The 19,942-nt window shown below is 41.2% G+C and overlaps 2 protein-coding genes across 2 annotated transcripts; both read left to right on the top strand.

Moving 5' to 3' along the window:
* The first annotated feature begins 3,703 nt into the window (after nucleotides 1–3,703).
* LOC141802235 (odorant receptor 131-2-like) lies at nucleotides 3,704–6,643 on the top strand. Its single transcript, XM_074685792.1, has 2 exons — nucleotides 3,704–3,820; nucleotides 5,828–6,643. Exons 1-2 carry the CDS (start codon nucleotides 3,704–3,706, stop codon nucleotides 6,641–6,643), a joined length of 933 nt encoding a protein of 310 aa, XP_074541893.1.
* A 4,882-nt stretch (nucleotides 6,644–11,525) lies between these two features.
* LOC141796276 (odorant receptor 131-2-like) lies at nucleotides 11,526–14,447 on the top strand. The gene is made up of 4 exons (XM_074677302.1): nucleotides 11,526–11,725; nucleotides 11,854–11,992; nucleotides 13,688–14,113; nucleotides 14,199–14,447. The coding sequence occupies exons 1-4, from the start codon at nucleotides 11,526–11,528 to the stop codon at nucleotides 14,445–14,447; spliced, it is 1,014 nt and encodes a 337-aa protein (XP_074533403.1).
* The last annotated feature ends 5,495 nt before the right edge of the window (nucleotides 14,448–19,942 follow it).

Genomic DNA, 19,942 nt, shown 5'->3' with positions numbered 1-19,942 from the left:
AGAAGCTGTCCATACATAGCGCAGCTGACAGCCTGGTGTTATGAGACATGTCTGTAGTATGTTACCTTAGTAAATCCTGGTTAGCTATGTCCTGCCAGTCATCTACCAAGCAGAGCTAATGTAACCTCACTCTTCATTTTATTTATATACTCTCAAGTTTGAACAGACCACTGCAGAATAACTGCTGACTGTGGGTTGGAGTCAACATTAGAACAAACAATTTAGCCCTTTTAGCCTTTAGCCCAAGCTCTCCTTCTCCTGTTTAGCTTTCTCCTGCTCATCTGTCTTTTTTCTGTTTGAAAAAGTTGGGCTCCAGTGTCCACCATCACTACAAAATGAATCCCAAAAATTGTTTTCAGCAGAGACAAACAAGATCTCTCTTCTCTCTGATAAACTTCATCAGCCAGTGTGGCATTGTCACAGAGATGTGCCGTAAAACAATCCTGTCCAACCTTACCCCATTGGGAAGCTAAGAAGTAGCATTTAGGATTAATATTTACTGATGCTGATAATCTCATTGTAAAGTGTGGATTAGGATCAGGCATATATCTAGAAGGAAGACTTTTTCCCGATCACTTTCAAACTCCTCAGAGTTCTTTTAAAATTAAATCAACTTTTCCAGATCTACCATTCATTTGATTTCTATTTTCCACATCTGCATAGTTATTCTGAACCTGTGAATGGACTTACGCCTTACAAACGTATGTTACCTCCTGCCTTGTAAATTGTTAACACATATATAATATGTATAACGCACAAATTGCTCTAAAATCCTCTCTCCCACAGTGTTCCTCAGGCTAATGTTTGTGGCAGTTTGTGGCTTCTCAGGGCATGACTTCTGAAGCCTTCAGCACTTTTTCATGAACTCCTCCTCATAGTACAGCTTTGATGCCAATGCAATTATGTTAGCAATCAGGTAGCTAGCATTCACTGCTGCATCACTGACCTCAGGGCTCCAGATTAAAACAGTCTGCCGTTTCCTCAGAAACTTATGTATTGTCTCAGTTGTCCTTGTTAGCTGTTGTTTTATTCACCAGGCTGAGTCTCATAGTGACCCTGAATATCATATTCCTTGAGCAGCAAAAACGTGCTGCACACACACTTAGCACACCAATCTCCTATTCACCTCTAAATTCATCCCGTGGGAAGAATACGAGTCTTTGGCAGAGCAGTTTTGGCCTGTGGGCCATAGTTTTGACACCCCTGATTTAAGGAGATACAAACAAGTGGTTTGTATCAATGAAACATCATTAGAGCATGAAAAATCTAATACAAGTTAGGTTTTATTTCAACACACTGAACCCTGCAGCTCACACAGAGCTGGAGAAAAAATACAACAACCTCATTAAGGTCATCTTCATCATGTTCTCCTTTCCTGATGATGATGATGAGGAGGAGGATGATGAGGAGACCATGGCGTTGTCAGAGGGTTGATAAAGGCTCACCTGTCTGCTGTCGTCTGTCTGTCTGACCTGGACTCAGGTGGGTGCAGCAGAAGGAGGCAGTGGTGAGGTCTCTCCATCTTAGGCTTAATGATTTAGCACCTTTTCTCTAACCCTCGACTGAAACACTGAAATATCGTGGCTTCTTTTGTGTTTTGTGTCTGAAACTGGTGCTGTGGTAAAGTGTGGTTACACTGGGAGAAAAAGATAAGTTCAGTTTTCAGACGTTGATGGTGAATGAATAGAGTCAAATGTTTTATCTGTGTTCACTCAAGGGCTGCTGCTGCTGATAATGATGTTTTACTGTGTTTTATGTTTGTGTTAAATCTTCATAACTACCCTTAGGTGGTGGAGCAGCGTGATATTTCCGGTTTGCAGAGGATCTCTGAAGAGCTGCAAAGTTGAATGAGTATCAGAGCATGGTGCAGCATTAACAGCTTGTACAGGTGGAGAGGAAGAAGAGTCAGGCTCCGAGACTTTAAGAGCGTTGCCTGTCACTACATTTGATGCATGTAAAACATTTTTTGTGCTTATTCAGAGATGAAGAGAGTTGTGATGCTGGTGAATGGTGATGTGTCTGTTGAGGAAAGTGGTGTTTTAAAACAGGCAGTAACATACTGCTGAAACTGAAGCCCAAGCAAGTGCTTATTTTAAGATATTACAGACAGAAGGGATGTTTTCTTGGTTTGTCAAGAGTAAAAATAATCTGCTACCAGTCAGTTTCTTGAATTATCCCATTGGCATTTTTTTCTTTTTCTTTTTCTTTTCTTGTTTTGCTCAAGCTGTTAATGTTTGTCTTTGAGTTTGTCTTGAACAAAAACATGTTTGGAGCTGTCAGGTGAATCTGTCTCAGATAAAATCACTTTGTACTAAAAATAAGACCCAAGCACTTGCTTTAGTTTCAGTTACATGGTGAACAGAGGAACTTGTTTTTTCTTTTTTTGCAGTTTCAGCGAAGTTCTTTTGATTTTGTCATCTGATTGTCTCTTTTCCCTCTCTATGCTCCCTCCTCTCCTCTTTTCTCTCAGTGAAATATGAACATGTCAGGGAACACCACACTGAACCAGGTTTGTTAAATAAAATGTCTGTCATTGAATCTTTACATTAATGAAAATTAAACTTTGAAATATTTGCTGAAGCTTTTATAAATATGTTCTTTTAGTCCCTAGCTTTTTGATCAGTTGGTTCATCACATGACCTGAACTCCTGGTTTTTAATATGTATTTCATTTATATTTGATCAACCAGGATAACAAAATACTTACTGGGATTGAAGATGATGTTTTGAATGTGTCTTGAATGAGACATATCGCAGCACGCCCTCAGATTTGTTTCCCTCTACATGCTGCACATATGTAGTCTATTTGTTTACATTTCAGTAAAGACATATCATTGACTTCCTGTTTATACACTGCTAATATTTTTCTGTGTAAATGTGAATTACAGGTTAAACATGTATATGTCTATTATTGCATACAGTATCTTTGGGACTTGGACTTTTGGACACACCTTACTGAAAAAAAAAATCAAATTTATTAAAACCATCTTTAAAAATTGTTTTAATGTAGGTCATTTTTATATCAAAGTCAGATTTCTGATTTTTAGTAAGTTGTTATTTTGTTTTAGAGGGACAGATCAGAGTCTGGGAACATGGATGTTGGGAAATCTGAAGTATGAGAATATGAAGTTGGCACAAATAATACTGTATATAAATTTCAGATTTAATTATTTAGAGGTATCATATGAATAGATGCCTCAGAATTTATATATTTATTTGAAATCAAAGTGAGATCATTTGAACAGGGACACATTTTTATGTTATTACTCAGAATTTTAAAATCAGAACAAAATAAATTACTTTAAAAAACAGGGAAGAGTTAGTCATGACAAACAGCGTGTGTGTTTTTCTATTTTTTTAAAGTCTATATTTTTTTGTTACGTTATGTCTTGTTTATGTTGTTGTCTTGTAAAGCGTGATTAGTGTATCTATAGTGTGACAGGATTTGAGGCTCGACTTTTGAGAAGTCAAGCCAAGGTTTTGTGTTTTAGAGAAATTAAGAATCAGCCATTTAAGTGTTGGCTAAAAGGAGGGTCTCACTATCAGTTTTTGTAATGACATGAAGGAAAAAAAACACTGAGTCTGATTCCTGTCTGTCTGTCTGTCTGGCTGTCTGTCTGTCTGCCTGGCTGTCCCTCTGTCTGCCTGGCTGTCTGACTCCCACTCCCTGGCTCTCTGGCTCCCTCTGCTGGTGGAAACAGTTCATGCTTGTCAGAGACACTTTCACCACAGCCTTTGTGAAGAATCTGATCGTGGTTTTGGTCTGGCTCATTCTTAGTTACATTAACACCATTTTGGTCATCACCTTCTTTAGACACCAGGTAACACACACACACACACACACACACACACACACACACACACACACACACGCACACACACACACACACACACACACACACACACACACACACACACACACACACACACACACACACACACACACACACACACACTCCCTCTCTTTCCCCCTTTTTCTTCCCCTCTCTTTTTAGTCCTGCAGAAATTTACTTTTCAGGGACTCCTTACAAAAAAAGTCATACATTTTTGGCACCAAAGTCAGACCTATTGTCCATATTAAGCTGTAATTTTATTTCGAAGGAAAAGATTATCAGAGCTGCCTGTAGCTGCCTGAGACTGTGAACATAAAGCATGTTGTGAAATTACCTTTAGGATAACTGAACTCCCATTTGTTTTTTTTAATTTGTGAATTAATCTTTTAACCCATCAGCCCTACAGAGTTAGGATTTTGAATCTTATGGTGCTCCAGCTACAAAAAAATTATCCATTTCTTGTAGTTATCACCTCTATCTCAGAAAACTAAAGTTTTGCTGTCCCAGGATCAGTGCATTGTTATCGTCTACACCACAGGCCAACTGCAGGCCAAACTTTGGATGCAGGCTCTTATACGAAAGAAAGAAAGAAAGAAAGAAAGAAAGAAAGAAAGAAAGAAAGAAAGAAAGGAAGAAAGAAAGAAAGAAAGAAAGAAAGAAAGAAAGAAAGAAAGAAAGAAAGATCATAGCTTGATGTGTAGACTTTGCAATAAAAATATACCATATTATTTTATAAAATGAAACTTATCAGAGGACATTTTTATTCTAATCATCAGGTGTTTGAGTTTTTCTTGCTAAGACTTCACTTTCTTCAAAACAACCTCCTCTGGCTTCAACAGCAGTATGGTAAATACCAAACATTTGTTCTTCTAGTGTTTTAAAGTATGCAGAGGAATTACAATCCAAGCTTTATTAATTAAGAGACTTATTTAGAGACTGATAATCTGTGGGACATGGTTTTCTGACCGATCATTCTCACTCATTTGGACACTGGGGAACCAAATCATCTTTTGAAGAACACCTTCCTCTTCTTTTTTTGTGACAAGGCTCAGCAGAATGATGAGTCACACTTTGGACCTACAAATCTTGTCCGGATGTTCTATAAAACATCTCAATTTTATGGTTCATAACACTAGATTTATAAAGTAGTTTTACTGTTTTTCAAAATAAGTGTACAAAACTGTCAAATTACAGAAATTATCAGTAAAAAAACGACTTGGATATTGATTACACTTCTAATGACATACTATGTTTACACTTCATTTGAATTAGGATATTTTACTTATATTTAAAGGTTTTTTTTTGCCATGATTGCCAGTCATTTACCATTTTTTTATTACCAGTTGTTTCTTACAGCATGAAACGGCATGCTGCTGGAGAATGGAGTGATAGTGTTCCTTCTTTATGACACTCTTTACTTCAAACAATGACTTTTTTTATGCAGACTCTCTGAACCCAAAGAATTTGAATAAATATGTTTTGTTTTTTTTGTTTTTTTTTTACTTTCCCACTGAAGTTGTGATTCCTGCTGCCCCTCTCAACCCTAAAACTTAGCTCTTCTTTTCTATGGTTGACACTTATTCAGCCATGATCTAGTTAATTGAGGAAAATTCTGGATGTCAATGAAAAAGTCTGATCAAGAATATATCTATATCTATATCTATATCTATATCTATATCTATATCTATATCTATATCTATATCTATATGTATGTGTGTGTGTGTGGTAAGAGAGAGATAGAGAGAGTTAAAGAAAATAAGGGAAAGAAAAATATAGAAGAACATCAGTGAAATGAGATTAATAATCAATGTGTTAGTCACATGGCTGACTAATACACACAAGAATGGCTGAGTGTGTGAGGAGAAAACTGATGTGGCTCTATAGTGGAGAAAAATCCTCACACACTCCATTACTGCATCTTCAAAGCCAGGTTCAAACTGTACCACGCTCACATGATCCAGGCAGAGTTTTTCCCTCCTGTTTTTTGTCTTCCAGGTGTTTTATGAAGACCCTCGCTACATCCTCTTCATCCACATGGTGATCAATGATGGCATCCAGCTCACCGTCACCGTCATGCTCTTCATCCTCAGCTACATCTTCTTCAAGATCAACGTCTCCTTCTGTTGCTTCTTCATCCTGGTGGCCGTTTTCACCACCAGAAACACACCGGTAAACTTGGCCAGCATGGCTATAGAGCGCTACATCGCCATCTGTAACCCTCTACGCCACCCTCAGATCTGCACGGTGCGGAGGACGTACATCGTCATCGGGTGTATCTGGTTCATCTCTGTGGCTCCAGACATCACTGATCTGTTTGTGACGCTTGCCAATGAGTCACTGAGCTTCTTCCATCAGTCCGTGTTCTGTCTGCGTCAGAACGTCTTCAAGGACCCTGTCTTGGCCTACAAGAGGCAGGTCTTTGACATCCTGTACTTCTCCTGTGTGTTCCTCATTCTGGTCTGCACCTACCTGAGGATCCTGTTCGCAGCCCGGGCCCTGTCCACGGAGAAGATGTCTGCACAGAGAGCCAGAAACACCATCCTACTGCACGGGGCTCAGCTGGCCATGTGCATGCTCTCCTACATCTCACCCAGCGTGGAGATCGTGCTCCACCTCATCCTCCCTGGGAGGATCTTGGAGATCCGATATGCAAACTACCTCATTGTTTACATCCTGCCACGCTTCCTGAGCCCTATCATCTACGGCTTCAGAGACAAACAGTTCAGGAAGTACCTGAAAATGTTCCTGCTGAGCCACAGGTGCAGGGTCAAAGTGAAGGCCGTGAGCCCGCTGGACGCAGGCAACATGTGACGCTTCATTTCTGTCAGACAGAGACACCACTGTGGCTCACTGTAGAGAAATACAACCATTACTGTAATAAAGTATGTCTGTGTAACATGCTCATTCTCCTTTAAGGCACTTCACACCGTCTCAATGTTGAAATTTAACAACATTTATACATGGCTGTGAAGACAAGAAACTAAAGAGTCTCAAAAAGGAGATGAGATTATCAACAGAAACTACAATAGCATGGAAATTAAATCTTGTAACAGAGAAAAAGAAAAACCATCAGCCCCTCAGTATACTTCATTCCAGGCCAACATCATCAAAGATTTTTTTTTTCCGAGTCCTCTGAAATAGGAATTTTATATTTTTGAAAGTGAATTTATTTCATTCAATTTTTTTTCTTTTTTTGCACCACTTGAAAATTGTTCTTTTTATTTCTCAAATTTAAAAATACAAAATTAGATTTAAATACTTATCAAGACTTATCAAGCAGAGAGTCATAGAAATCCTCCTCAAGTCAGCAAAAACTTTTTTTTATGGTCTGTGTCTGAAGACCTGGGAATGAATAATCAGGTTTGCTTAAAATTCATGTCTTTGCAGACGTGAAGAGGATTTTCTGCGATTGTCTTGGGATACAGTAGATCACTGGAGTCTTTTAAACAGACTCAAACCTGGTCAGCTTCTCTGGTCCTGTGCATCAGTGGTGTAGTTTATATCTCACAGACAGAAAACTTCTGCTCAGTTTGGACACATGCTCAATGGAATTGACTGTGTTGTGCCCAAGGGCTCAATTTTAGGCTCTATACTTTCTAACTTGTACATGCTCCCACTGGGAAATGTCATCAAGAAGCATCACTCTCCACAGCTATGCTGATAACTCACAGCTGTCCATATCCATGTCTCCTGTTGACACAGAGCTACTTTACACCTTTTTTAAATTAAATTTAAAGTCCTGGATGGCAGAAAACTTCCTACAGCTCAAACAGGACAAGACTGACATTTAAATGATTCATCCTGAGGCTCCGGGAGAGAAACCCTCATCAAAGCTGCTTTCAAACATGTAAAGCACTCTGAGTTGCATTTTTAATGCATGAAAAGTGCTTCATAAAAATAATTTGATTTAATTTGATTCAGTAAATCTGTGCTCAATTAATCTTCCTCATGAACATAAATGGAGTTTGCATGTTCTCCCTGTGCGTGCGTGGGTTCTTTCCGGGTTCTCCGACTTCCTCCCACAGTCCAAAAAACATGCTCATCAGGTTAATTGAGCACAATAAATTGCCCATAGGTTTGAGTGTGTGCGTGAATGTCTGTCTGTCTGTCTGTCTGTCTGTCTGTCTGTGTCAGCCCTGTGATTGACTGGTCAGTCCAGGTGTATCCCACCTTTCGCCCAGCCTGGGATAGGCTCCAGCCACCCGCCACCCTGAACAGGATAACAGAAAATGAATGAATGAATGAATAAAGTTAAATTTCAAGATAATGAGAAAAATCAAGTAGGTTTAATATAATTTCAAAGCAAATAAATTCAGTCACAAAACATTCAATTCAGTTTCAAATCATGCTTTTTATTTAAATATAATATTAATTGTAATATTATTTACTTTCCCTCAGCACAAATCTGGACCCAGAGCAGCTACCCTCCAACGTTAACGTGTGTGTGAAGGTTAGCTGGACTTCTCTGCTCTTAGGATCAGCAGACATCTTTACTGAGTGAAGCTTTTCAGGCTGTTAAATTCCCTCTATGAATAAAGATATTTCTTTTAGCTGCTGATCAGAGTTTCTGGATGTTAACAGAACATTTACCCCAGACTCTGTTTTCAACCATAAAATGGGTATGACTCGAGTCAGAGGTTGTTAGACATCAAGAGCCTTTTTAATCATCAATTTCTCTCTCCCACTCTCTCGCCTCTATCTGTCTCTCTAACCCCAACACAGTCAAGACAGATGTCTGTCTGACATGAGTCTGGTTCTGTCCCAGGTTTCTGCCCGTTAAAGGGAAGTTTTTCTTGCCATTGTAACTTGCTAAATGCTGCAAAGTCCTGTACTCATGGTGGATTAAGATAAGATAAGACTCCTTATCTTGTCTTGATGTTGGGTTTCTGTTAATAAAATTTTATCAACATTTACGGGTCTAGACCTGTGAATGTTTTTGTAAAGTGTCTTGAAATAACATTTGTTATGATTTGGCGCTATGCAAATAAAGATTGATTGATTAATTGATCAAAACATGATCTCATAGATAAATAATATGTATAATAAGAGTTAGGAAGTCAAACCTCAACCTGCTTTCCTCTTCTTTTCCTCCGATATGATGTTCAAAGCTCATCGTCTTCCTCACCAGCCCTCAACCTCAGCCTCCTCACTCATTAATAACATAATCTATGACACTGTGACCTTCTGCCTATCACTGCACACACACACACACACACACACACACACACACACACACACACACACACACACACACACACACACACACACACACACACACACACACACACACACACACAGAAGCACGCCTGGGTATCCATCCAGTCCCTATATGAGTGAGGGCAGAGTGCAGCTGGAGGAGTCTGACTGTCAGTGACTAAGGTGAGATGAGCTCTGTCTGTTTTTATTATGACTCCATTTGATGCTGATGCTTTTATGATGAATCAATGTTCGCTTCATCCCTTCTCTGTCTGTATATGTATAAATTTAATTATTTGTATGAAACACTGACCAACAATAGTGACAGAGAGAGAGTTAAGGTTCCGACTTTGCAGATATCTGGTGTCAAACAGTTAATCTGGACCCCTGTTCTCTTCATTATTTGATTGAAAAGTCACTTTTCTGTAGTTTAAAGTGTAGTTTAATGTGTTTAATGTTTGTTGTTGTTTTGCTTTTTGATGTTTGTTCAGACTGCACAGTGAATATTTTCTTGGTGTTTATGCTGAATCACTCATGATGAGTTATCTGACGGGAAATACAGAAATGTCACTGTGTTCTCAGATGATATTCCAGTGTGTGTCATACATGTTAGATGATTCTTATTACTGAAGTGTTTTAGGTCTGAACATTTGATTTAAAGAATCATTATGCTAAATGCCACCTGTGTCCAGCTCTGCTTTTCCAAATAAAAGTCTGCATGGTTGTGACTGAATGTGCGCAGATTTCTTTTGAGCAACATGTATGACTTTAGGTTGGATGATGTAGAGATAACTCAAACAGGATGGGTAGTTTCTTTTCCATCATAAGTGGGTTTTATGAAAGTCCTGCATGATCATAATGACATGTGCAGAAAGATAGTGGCTCTGTGACTGCAGAATGAACATTTTTAGTCTAATGCAGCTTTAAAAACAAAAAGCACTCTTGAGATTCTCTCTGAAAATGTTTTCTTTGACCTTTTTTCAGATTTCAAAGCTTTGTTCACCCTCACTGTGAGCCATGACCTGACAGAGAGAAAATGGACATCTGAGGTTTAAGGAGTGCACAGGTAAGGTCATGTCATTAATAATCTGTAATGAAGTCTATCATTATGCTCTTTTATGGCTTTAATGGATCACTTAATCCAAAGGAAAAGGTTTGCTGCAAAACAGCAGAAACTTTTCTCGAAAAATGTTTGTTCACGAAAACTGAAATCCAAACAGCTGTTTGTTGTTTTTAGTAAGAAGTGTCTCGTAGACTCAATGTGAGCTTCATTCAGCTGGCAAGCCTAAAAATATGTCTTATTTAAAGATGTTCAAAGACAAAAATGAGTCTTAAAGGACTTTTAAAGATTAAAGACACATTACTGATCAGGCAAGAAAAATGTGCTTTTCAAATTTCTTGTAATAGGGCGGGATTCTTATGTCAATACACTAAATAAATATATCTGTCTTACCTCATTAGCTGATTAACTTTACTCTTTACAAGCCATCCAGAACCCTTTAATTCTAATACCCTTTTTTCTTGATATTTCAGGTGAATGTGGTCCACATTAAGTCAAATGAGACAATTTTCAACTTGAATAGGACAATTCAGGTTTTTGGCAGTGTAGCACTGCACTATAACTAAAGGCAGAGCCACGTGTCCTGATCTGAAAACATGCAGTCATGGAAACTCTACCTGGGTTTATTATTAAAGAAAACAGCAGAGATCCAATCGAAGTAATCAGAGCCAGCCCTACCCAAAGTGGGGCCCTGGGTGAGATTTTATACAGCGCCCCCCTGTATCAGCTTTTTGCATACATTGTCTTGTCTTCAATTAATAAGATATTATGTCACCATATTTACATGCTTAAACTATAATACATGACCTAAAAAAAAATCTCATAGATACACTTACAACAAAATAAAATGTACATGAGACACAAGTGAAAAGACAAAAATAATAATAGTTAAATCATAAATAGAACAATGCACGGCCTTTGTTCCTGATGCTGCAACCCTGAGCTCCTCTGAGGTGGAGGGGACAGAGGGAGAGCTTCAAGCTGTTTGCATAGACACTTAATCTATTAGTGTGTTATCGTTCTAATCACCTCTATGTGTTTTAATCTTATTATTATCATTCCTTTACTTCCTTTGCTGTTTGTGTGATGGAGCGATGCTGCACACCGTAATAAAATAAATAAAAACCTCTGATTCTTAGTCAACGGAGTTCCTCAGAGTGGACTTTAAAAAAACAGTTTCAGCCTTTCAGGCATCTTTCGCATGTTTACATCACGGTAAAAGGATGTGAGTACACTGCAAAAACTGAAAACTAAGCAACTTTTACTTATAGTTTTAAAAGATGTGTGTCATTCACCTGACAGGCCCAGAAGAGTGTCTTGTTTCACAGTTTTAAAGTTTCACAGAGAAAAGTGATGCCTGAATTGATTGTTTAACATATTATTAATTGTTTGTCGGTAAGATTTAATTCCTGTCTTTCTGCAGGTAGTTCAGAGGAGATGGTAATGCTGAACTCCACCCCCTCCAGCTCTCTGGACCTGCTGATCAGTAACAGCAGCTCCACGCTGACAGGGGGTGCTGTGGGAGGGGCTAAAGACAGCTTTTCTAATGCTCTCACTAAAAACATCGTGGCCATGCTGGTGTGGCTGACCCTGAGCATCATCAACGGCAGCATGGTGCACACTTTCCTCAGACACAGGTACACACACACACACACACACACACACACACACACACACACACACACACATGATTCGTTCTGGAGTGGTTTAAATATTTTATTTGGTCTCTTGTTTTTTTTTCCATGTGTGGATTGTCTGACTTCAGTCTGTTCTACGAGAATCCTCGATACATCATGTTCATCTGCATGGTGATCAACGACGCTCTGCAGCTCAGCCTGGTGACGGCGCTCTATGTGGTCAGCTACATCTTCAGGAAGATCCACGCCTCCATCTGCTGCTTCCTGGTCAGTCCAAACTCCACGTCATCTGTAATCAGCAGGTTTAAGATCCTCAGATCCTCCCCCTTCTTCTGATGATCCAAATCAGAACAGAGAGGAAGAGGATCCTCATTAGGGCCAAAATCCAAAAGTGGCATACCAGGGGCTCAGTGGCATGTGTCAGTTTCCACAGTGTAATTTGTAATGTGTATTTAGAGTGCATTTCAACACAGGGCCGTAAACACAGGACTGTTTGGCTGTACCATGTAAAGAACCAAAATGAGCTAGCCACATGCTATGGATACTATTAGCCTAACCCTAACCTAGTAACGTCACTGAGCGAAACATGATGAGTGCAAGTTCTAACAGGAAGTCACAAAGTTACGACTCTTCTTTTGTTGTTGTTGTTGTTGTTGTTGTTATTGTTGTTGTTTAACAAAAAGATGGGGCCAAAACTAAAACTTTAGAATTTGGGTTGAGTCAATTGACAACAATGACTAAATTTAAATATGCATTAACACAAGTCTGGTACATTATTCTTTTAATAAATGTGAGCAATTTAAAGTAATTTTTGTTGTGATGGTGTTCAGTAGCTGTGAGTGAGGAGGGAACAGAGTGGACACGAGACCCTGCTGTACACTGGGGGGAAATTTTTTACAGTGCAGAAATAAAAATGACGATATGAAATATTTGAGAAGAAAACTGATGTACAGAGTCACTGGTCATCAGTGAACTGATTTGATAAATGACTGTAAAACATGACCGCAGAGGACAGGAGGATCAGGGATGTGGTGAATCTTGGTTTCTTTTACTGACATTTAAGTGTTCATGTGTTTATGAGGGGGGTTTGGGTTATGGTCCTCACGAAAACCAGGTTTCAGACTTCAGCAGCGAGAATCTTTAAAGGATAGGTTTGGTTTATACAGCTTTTACATTGTTTATAGAATGAAGTAGAACAAAATACTCACCCAGAAGGCTTTCCTGATCCAAGCAGTGCTTCGGGAGATATTTAGATCCAAATCGTGCAGCGGACGTCCGTATAATGGGATCCATCGGGGGCATAGACAGCGCCGCTCCTAAAACTGCATTAATCATTCAAAAACTTGTGTTTTTCACCAATATTCCACCATGGTCAGCTCCGAGTTAGTCCTCTGTTGCAGTCTGTGTCCCTCCAGACAGCACTGTTTGGCTGTACTGATCTCTGAACTGACGAAGACTTTGTTTACGTTTGTCCCTCAAAGAAATGAGTCAGCTCTCCAGAAAGTTCTGCGCATGTGCTGTACTTTCTTTGAGGGGCAAGCGTGAACAAAGTCCTCGTCAGTTCAGAGGTCAGTCACACAGCGCTGTCTGGAGTGACACAGACTGCAGCAGATCATCGATGTCTATCCTGGAGCCGACCATGATGGGATATTGGTGAAAAACATGAGTTTTTGGACGATTAATGCAGTTTTAGGAGCGGCGCTGTCTATGCCCCCGATGGATCCCAGTATACGGACGTCAGCTGTACGATTTTGGATCCAAATATCTCCCGAAGCACTGCTTGGATCAGGAAAGCCTTCTGGGTGAGTATTTTGTTCTACTTCATTCTATAAACAATGTAAAAGCTGTATAAACCAAACCTATCCTTTAAGGTCAATGATTGTGCAAACTTTAATGTTGAAATCTTTAACTCCTCCTGCTTCAACTGTCTGACCGAACATCACCTCCACCTCCATCCCTCAGATCATGACTGCTGTCCTCACCACCCGCTCCACCCCTCTCATCCTGGCAGGCATGGCGTTGGAGCGCTACCTCTCCATCTGCTTCCCCTTACACTACAGCCAGATGTGCACTGTGTACCGCACCCTCCTCCTCATTGGAGTCATCTACACCCTGACCTTCACGCCCCCCCTCACTGACCTCCTCATCACCATCATCTACGAGCCCCTCAGCTTCTTCCACAGTGCCATCTTTTGCGACCACCCCCTCCTCTTCCGCCATCGCTCCATCTACTACAAGAACTGTGTGTTCGACGGTGTCTACCTGTCCTTCGTCGCTCTCACGCTGCTCTACACCTACTGTAAGATCATGCTGACGGCACGGGCCGCCTCCACCGGGCTGGCCTCCGTCAACAGAGCCAGAAACACTGTACTGCTGCACGGGGTGCAGGTGGGTGTGAGCTTCATTCTGTGACAGCTTTCTGAGGTTAGAGAGGATGTGCAGCCTCCATCATTCTCTCTCTGTCTGTCCCCAGCTGCTGCTCTGCATGCTGGCCTTCGTGGTCCCCTCCCTGCAGGCTGCGCTCATCTCTCTCTTCCCTCGCTTCAGTCTGGAGATCCGTTACATCTTCTTCCTGGTCGTCTACATCATCCCTCGCTTCCTGAGCCCGGTCATTTACGGATTCCGGGACGAGCTGTTCAGGAAGTACTGGAACCGGTACCTGATCTGTGGGAGCTGCTGGGTCACCAGGGTCAGACCGGCACTGCAGAAAGTCAGCCTGTAGGTCAGTTCACCACTGGACAGGGTGACTGTTGAATGATGTGTAAATATTCGCTCTGTAAATGCTTTAAATTATGTACATTTCTGTTAAGGCCGTCACTGCACAGAGGACTCAGTGTTATCTCAGCACTGTTTATGAAAAAATGAATAGTAACAAATAAACAATCACTACCAAATGGTAGACTTGGCAAAAAAAAAAAAAAAAAAAAAGAAGTGATTGCAGCTATGCATACAGGTTTAAGGACAAACACATTTGTAACAAGCTACATGGAAGCCATCCAACACTGTACAATAAACAAATAAATAAAACAACAAGGTTCTTGAATGGCATAAAGACATACAGGCACATCTGAAGAGGGGGTATTGTGCTTCTTTTAGTCTCTGTCCTGTCTCTGACACCACTGTAGTATCTTTTCATGAGCTCAAGCTCAAACGAAATCGCTATTTTTCTCTCTCTGGTGTTTTATAAACTCTTATTTCAGCCTCTGTCTGAAACACTTCATCTTAGCTGCTGTCTCTTTAAGGCGCCGCTCTACAGACCCTCTCTCGGATTGGTCAGCCCTCCAGGGCCTTTCAGGGACGGATCCATAGGCAGACCTTGTTGTTTGTGAACCCTTTAGGAGATCCTTATGTATGTGAAGATTGCATCAGTCTCATGAAGATCTTTTTAATATCTTGCGTTTTTAGAACAGAGCTGTTAACAGACATAACATGTAGAGGTTTGAAAAGCTGCACATGCTCAATCTGAACATCCAACCAGGACCAGGGCACAGTGGCACAGTGATCTAATGTGGAGTTTCAAGTCCCAGTTAGGAGTTTCTAAGTGATCTTGAAAAGGTCTCGTTTCTATGTGCCTGATCCTAATCCACACTTTAAAATTAGATTTTTTTAAACTGACTCTTTTTACTGATGTTTTTTCTGACTGAGTCTATCAAAAAGAAAACCATATAACCTGAAAATATAACCCCATACTGTAATCAATGAGCAGTTACAGTCAAACACCCCAGTCCTTTATGAGTGTGCTGCAGAAATTAAACCATGGATATCAGAAGTCCATCAGCCAGAAGAACTATTATCATAAAATCTACATAAATTATCATATCATGTGGAACCACCACCAAAAAAGCCAAAGGTACTTTTGATCAGGACTTTTCTTTTGTCACGTGGTCTCTTACGCTCCAATGGCTGAGGTCATTGTGGCCAGAAGGAGGTAGAGGAGCAATGACAGAGGGATAGAGAGAACTTTCCGTGTGTGTACCAACATATTTAGAGTGGCAGAAATAAAAACAGTACAGACACATCGTCTTACCAACATTGACATATCTGAGCTGCTAGATGAGCCATGGGCTGAGCTGGAAGAAAAACACTGTGGATAAATTAATTATTGTGGCATGCTGAAATAAATAAACTGAACTTTGACAGAGAGAACAGAAAACTAGAGATAATCATTAAAAAAATAACAGTTGTATTAACTGTGTCTCTTTTTTTTCCCTCAAAACAAATTCTTGAACCCCTAACTGCCTTGAGCGGAAATTTTATATATACATTCACTGGCCACTTTATAAGGTACACCTGTCCAACTACATGTTGGTGGAAAATTCTAATTAGCTAATCACATGGCAGCAACTCAGTGCATTTAGTCATGTAGACATGGTCAATGTGATCTGCTGCAGTTCAAAGCGAGCATCAGAATGGGAAAGAAAAGTGATTTAAGGGACTTTGAACGTGGCATGGTTGTTGGTGCCAGACGGGCTGGTCTGAGTATTTCAGAAACTGCTGATCTACTGGGATTTTAACCCACAACCATCTCTAGGGTTTACAGAGAATGGTCCCAAACAGAGAAAATATCCAGTGAGCAGCAGTTCTGTGGGTCAAAATGCCTTGTTGATGCCAGAGGTCAGAGGAGAATGGACAGACTGGTTGGAGCTGATAGAAAGGCAACAGTAACTCAAATAACCACTGGTTACAACCGAGGTCTGCAGAAGAGCATCTCTGAACACACAACACGTCCAACCTTGAGGCAGATGGGCTACAGCAGCAGAAGACCACACCGGGTGACCCTCCTGTCAGCTAAGCTGACTGAGGCTACAATTCACACAGCAACACCAAAACTGGACAATAGAAGATTGGAAAAACGTTGCCTGTACTGATGAGTCTGGATTTCTGCTCCACATTCAGATGGTAGGGTCAGAATTTGGCATCAACAACATGAAAGCATGGATCCATCCTGTCTTGTATCAATGGTTCAGGCTGCTGCTGCTGGTGTAATGGTGTGGGCCTTCACACCATTGGCCTTCACAGTCCCCAGATCTCAATCGAATAGAGCACCTTTGAGCACCGTGCATTTTTAGTTTGCACATGCAACTTAGCACGGGTTATTTGGGATCTTAGTGGATCAGATCCTCAGTGTTGTGTTAGTGTTGTTTTGTGTTGTCTGTTAGTGTCATGTCATGTCGACACTAAGGGCCTGATCCACCAAAGGTTTGTGTGTATAAAAACGTGCTAACTTGAGTGAGGTTAGTAGTTTGCACACGCTTAGCGCTTGTTATTTAGGATCTTTGTAGATCAGGCCCTAAGTGTGCTCAAACCTCCATGTTCCATCATCACAGACTGATGGACTCAAAGCTCTCCTGTCCCCCAGGTGCCTCTTTATAAACATCAGCAAACTCTGCTTCTGACAAAGGAACATGTCCTCCATTAGGGAGCGATATATGTGAAGAAGGTTTTATGAACGCTTGGAGGTGGGCTAATGGAGGACCCCAGGGGTTCATTTCCCAAAGCAGGTTTGATCAGGTTCTATCAACTCTGAAATAGGGGAAATTCTGGGTTTTCGGTTTCAGAAAGGGAGGTTAATCAAACCTGAGGAAGAGGGTTAACCCAAGCCTGTTTCATCAAGAGGTGTAACTAAAACTCTGTGTCTGTTACTCTGGTAACTGGGTCTCTGGATCTAACCTGGTGGGGAGCAGGTTTTTCTCAATGAACTTTGAGTTTTTCTCTGTCTCCACCCTCGTTCAGAGCCACACGCCAATTCATTTCCTCATTCATTCAGTTAGCATCAAGTTTTGACATATCTTTCGGATCGACATCAGTTTGTTCATTTGAACAACGTCTCTTATTCGCACACCAGGGTTCAATATGGAGTTCCTCAAGGTTCAGTGCTCGGACCGATTCTTCTCATCTTGTATATGCTTCCTCTTGGCACTATATTGAGGAAACACTCCATAAACTTTCACTGCTATGCAGATGACACTCAGCTTTACTTGTCAATGAAGCCTGAAGAAACTAACCGCCTTTCTAAACTTGAAGCATGCCTCAGAGATGTAAGGTCCCGGATGAGCAGAAACTTCTTACTGCTGAACTCAGAGAAGACTGAAGTCTTTGTTCTTGGACCCAAAGATCTCAGAGAAGCTTTCTTGAACAACATCGCCGCCTCGGACGACTTCAGCTCGGCTTCCAGCACCACTGTCAGGAACCTGGGAGTTCTTTTGGATCAGGACCTGTCCTTTAACTCTCACATCCAACAGGTCTCAAGAGCAGCTTTTTTTCATCTTCGCAATATCAAGAGAATTACACACATCTTGTCTCAGAGCAATGCTGAGAAATTAGTCCATGCTTTCGTTTCTTCTAGGCTGGACTACTGTAACTCTCTTTTATCCGGCTGTCCTAATAAGACTATTAGGACTCTTCAGCTGGTTCAGAACGCTGCAGCTTGGGTACTGACTTGGACTGGGAGGAGAGAGCACATCTCTCCAGTGTTAGCATCTCTACACTGGTTACCTATAAAATCTTCTTTTGACTTACAAAGCACTTAATGGCATCTGGCCATCCTATCTTAATAGAATAGAAATAGAATAGAAAATACTTTATTTATCCCCGAGGGGAAATTCAGGAGTCACCGCAGCATTTAAGAAAACAAAAGTAAGAAAGAGTATAGAAAGTGCAAAAAAGTCCATAAGAAATTAGATGACGACATCCCGTCCACCACTCGTCCACCACTCTCCAGCCCAGCCAGTCTCCACCTCCACAGGGTCCAGGACTGAGCCTCCCCAGCAGTCTGTTCAGTTTCTGTCTCCTGGATCCTGTCTGCTCACAGCAGGCGAAGCTCCTCCAATGTGGCGCCGGCGTCTGATGTCAGCTCCGTTAGCCCCTTCCGTGAACAGCACGATGCCGCTGGGTTAGCACAGCTAGCTCGTCCATGGAAGGACAGGTCCATGTCGTCACCTCCCAGCTCACATCGGAGAACCAGCACGTCGTCCTCACCTCCTCCTCCTCAGCTCGAGGGAAATCATCAAGCCCTACACTAGTTAGCATTGACATGCTACAGGCTGCTAACAGCTAATTTTGCATGTAAACAATGCAGCCATAGTTACATGTAGGATCTCCAGACAAACACAGGAGAAAAGTAGTAAAAAATATCGCCGAAGCCACAAAAAGTTTGGTGTCCGTGACCGACAATGAACCATACAAAGTGATGATCCACTCCAAATACAAAGATGACGAAAAAGAGACAAAAAAATTACAAGAAACGGACAAAGACGAGAGAGCTGCTTCAACAGGCAGCTACTTGGGTAGCGCCTAGCAACGGATAATAAAGACTTAATCATTCCGTATAATCCGTCTAGGTCATTGCGTTCTCAACATGCAGGTCCGCTCGTTGTACCTAGGGTCTCTAAAAGTAGTATGGGAGGTCGAGCCTTTAGTTATCAGGCTCCTCTTCTTTGGAATAACTTACCGGTTGAGGTCCGGGGAGCAGACACTGCCTCAACCTTTAAGAGTGGACTTAAAACTTTCCTTTTTGATAAAGCTTACAGTTAGAGCTGGATCAGGTCTGAACCACCTATCTGTCAATCTAACTTCTAGTCTTAATGTCCTGTTATAGTTACTAACCATACACCTCTCTGGGAGGCTCTGAGTTTGCCTTGTAGGTTCCTCGGGATCAGTGAAGTGGATGGTCTGCTGCTGTGCTCCTGTCAGACTCCAGCTGCTACGGCTTTACATTATTACTGAGAATGGCCTGCTGGTTTCTCCTTAACTGTCGCCACAACATCAGACTTCAGACTATGTCTGTGTCTGTGTGTGTCTCCCTCCCTTTATGTGTGTGTGTGTGTGTGTGTGTGTGTGTGTGTGTGTGTGTGTGTGTGTGTGTGTGTGTGTGTGTGTGTGTGTGTGTGTGTTTGTGTCTGTGTGTCTGTGTCTGTGTGTGTATCCCTCTCTCTCTGCCCCCCCTCTCTATACTTCTCTCTCCCTCTCTCTCTCCTCTACCTGTCTCTCTCTAACCCCAACACAGTCGAGACAGAGGTTCTGGTCTGGTTCTGTCCGAGGTTTCTGCCCGTTAAAGGGAAGTTTTTCTTGCCATTGTAACTTGCTAAATGCTGCAAAGTCCTGTACTCATGGTGGATTAAGATAAGATCAGACTCCTTATCTTGTCTTGATGTTGGGTTGCTGCTAATAAAATTTTATTAACATTTACGGGTCTGGACCTGTAAATGTTTTTGTAAA

Source organism: Halichoeres trimaculatus, unplaced genomic scaffold (genome assembly GCF_033239565.1).
Source record: "Halichoeres trimaculatus isolate MK-OKI-2021-1 unplaced genomic scaffold, fHalTri1.1 fHalTri1_scaffold_1, whole genome shotgun sequence".
Lineage (NCBI taxonomy): Eukaryota > Metazoa > Chordata > Actinopteri > Labriformes > Labridae > Halichoeres > Halichoeres trimaculatus.
Note: the sequence above shows the minus strand (reverse complement) of the source record. Positions and strands in the feature narration are given on the sequence as shown.